This window comes from Aplysia californica, unplaced genomic scaffold (genome assembly GCF_000002075.1).
Source record: "Aplysia californica isolate F4 #8 unplaced genomic scaffold, AplCal3.0 scaffold00748, whole genome shotgun sequence".
NCBI classification, from domain to species: Eukaryota; Metazoa; Mollusca; class Gastropoda; order Aplysiida; family Aplysiidae; genus Aplysia; species Aplysia californica.
In genome coordinates this window covers 152998-155506 of record NW_004798018.1, presented here as the reverse complement: position 1 = coordinate 155506, position 2509 = coordinate 152998, and the positions used below count along the sequence as shown (strand labels likewise).

The 2509-nt window shown below is 43.2% G+C and overlaps 1 protein-coding gene across 1 annotated transcript in view; it reads right to left on the bottom strand.

The window, feature by feature from the left end:
• Positions 1–421: 421 nt before the first annotated feature.
• The window catches only part of LOC101855055 (F-box only protein 39), a gene marked incomplete in the record, with an annotated part of 13647 nt that continues 11559 nt past the window's right edge, over positions 422–2509 (bottom strand). Inside the window, 1 exon segment of the mRNA XM_013088463.2 lies at positions 422–702. Coding sequence (XP_012943917.1) covers positions 523–702 — 180 coding nt within the window.

The window sequence follows — 2509 nt, the reverse complement described above, 5'->3', positions numbered from 1 at the left end:
AGAGAGAGAGAGAGAGAGAGAGAAAGAGAGAGAGAGAGAGAGAAAGAGAGAGAGCGAGAGAGAGAGAACGAGAGAGGGAAGGTGAGAGAAAGAACGTGAAGGGGGGAGAAGGGGAGGAAAGACCAAGCATAAATTGGAGGAAGGGGAGGTGAGTAATTGAGTACCGTTTTGAGTTCGGGGAGGGGCCACTACTTTCCCTTTCAATAACAATATCGTTTCGGCGGGCAACACCGTTTGCGTCGTCTGTGTTCTTCGGTTTTTAAGCAAACACATAAAAAATAAAAAGCAACGAATAAAGTTTGCCTCTGAAAGAACATCACTGTCTCTGGTACTAAGCTTAGGAGCAGACGATTAGCTGTCCCTGCTGGCTTGAGACGCTGCTCCAAAAATCCCTTTTAAAACCAAAGACAAGAAAAGAAGCTGAGGGTATTTCCATTTTTTAATTTTGATTCATTCAAGCATTAGATCTAGATCGAAGATGGTAAAAATGACTACAGACGAGTGATGGTATTGGAAACTGCGTTAAAACATATCATTGCGTAAGGTGATGTTGATGTCCCGTGATTCTACAAAAGGGGCCAAACGTTCTCGCAGATCCTGCAGCAGTTCTAGTTCCGGCTCCGCGAGGTCACACAACATAATGCTCACGTCTCGCAGACAGTTCTCACGTTCCTGGATCATTTGACAGATCGTATCCGCCACCTGAAAATAGCGATGGTAGATAGGCAGGATGGTACTTATAGTTTATAAGTTGTTTAAGGCCACTGGCCCAAGTCACGTAATAAGGGGTGCCTGTTGTGGATGGGGTCGGGTCGGGTTGGGTCGGACTGATCGCCCGACTTGCCGTCTGAAAACAAATACGGGGTGCCCACAACGGATGGGATCGGCTGATCGGGCCGATCGCCCGACTCGATCGCCTCAAAAACAAACGTGTTTGTTTTCATTTTCAGGCGATCGAGTCGGGCGATCGGCCCGATCCAGCCGTAGTGGGCACCCCGTATAAGGCGCTTGTTTTTTAGGCGACGAGTCGGGCGCGATTGGCTTGGGCCACGATAGCCACTTTGCGCCCTCAATCTGGCTGGCAAAACCGACCCGACCCGACCCGACCCGACCTGACCCGATCCCCAAATGGGCACCCCGTATTAAGCATACACATTTTACTGAAAAAGCTTCAGTGAAATAGCTTGATTGTAATAAAGGTTATAAATGACATTTATATCAGTATTTGAAGTGCTCTGTTTTAAAGAAAACACCGAATTTGACAATCCATTCTACAACCCCATTCTATTCAACAACATTGGCTGTTAAACAGATTACAGGAGGCGCTAGAAATCTAACACTCTCTAAATAGCACTTCAAATACTGGTTTAATAAAGGTTTAATAACACCCTTGTTCAAATAGCAATATATGGAGCTCATATCGTAGTTAAGTGTATACATACTTGTGTTTGCTTATTGTCTATCTTCTACTTCAAGTTTATAATGTTTCTACAGTCCATTTGACAGAGTTCCTAGGAACAATGCGGGCACTTCTGGTAAGTCCTACTTCTTTACGTTCCTTCTGTTATTTCTGCCAGTCTGTCTTACTTTTTATCAGCACTAAATGATGATTATTGTGTTAATGTGCTCCTCAAACAAACAAACAAACAAACTAACAGACGAACAAACAAGCAAAACAAACCATGAACAACGAACACTGACATTGAATTCCATTGAGTTAGAAGCAGGGTAGGAGATTGGCATACAATTTTTAAAAATTACTTTGCCAAAATCTAAAAGTTTGACGAGCACACTTTTTGACATTGAAAATCCATGGACAGGACAAACTCAACGTATTTCGATGGGGAATGGCTTTTGTCTTACCTACATTGCTTTTAGGACAACCCCTTCAAGAAGTGAACTGATTTAAAATCAATCCTTACAAACAGGTCGGACCACCGGCATTTAGCGCTCTGCTGTTAATATCAAAATGTTAGCGAGGCTGTTCATTCAAAATGTGAAATGTCGTTCGAGAAAAATCCTAACATACGTCACAATCAAACCAAATTCATATGGGCGACTTTCACCGATTATTTCACAAAGGTACGTTAGCTCTGCACATCACGTTGTCATACTCAAATGAGCAATTACCAATTATTTATGCCAAGCACTGCCTCGCGGTGGCGTTTCGCCAACACGCACTATTTCGCAGTAAATCCAAACCGATACGTTGGACCTCGAACGCTTGGGCTTATTTTCATTTGTATTTATTTGATCTAGTGCGCGTTCTGTTTGGGAAAACAAGATCGCTAAGAAGGCTTATATATCTAGATATAAATCTAGCTCTAATTGCCTACTAGAAACTTTCGTAGCAGCAGCCAAGATGGCAATCCAAGAGGCCAGGACAGAGAGAATCTTTACTAATTGTAGAGAAGGATGAAAAGAAAGAACGTCTAAAACCAGTTTATTATCGGCGGAGGTTATCATCATCATCCTCCTCCTCCTCCTCCTCCTCCTCCTCCTCCTCCTG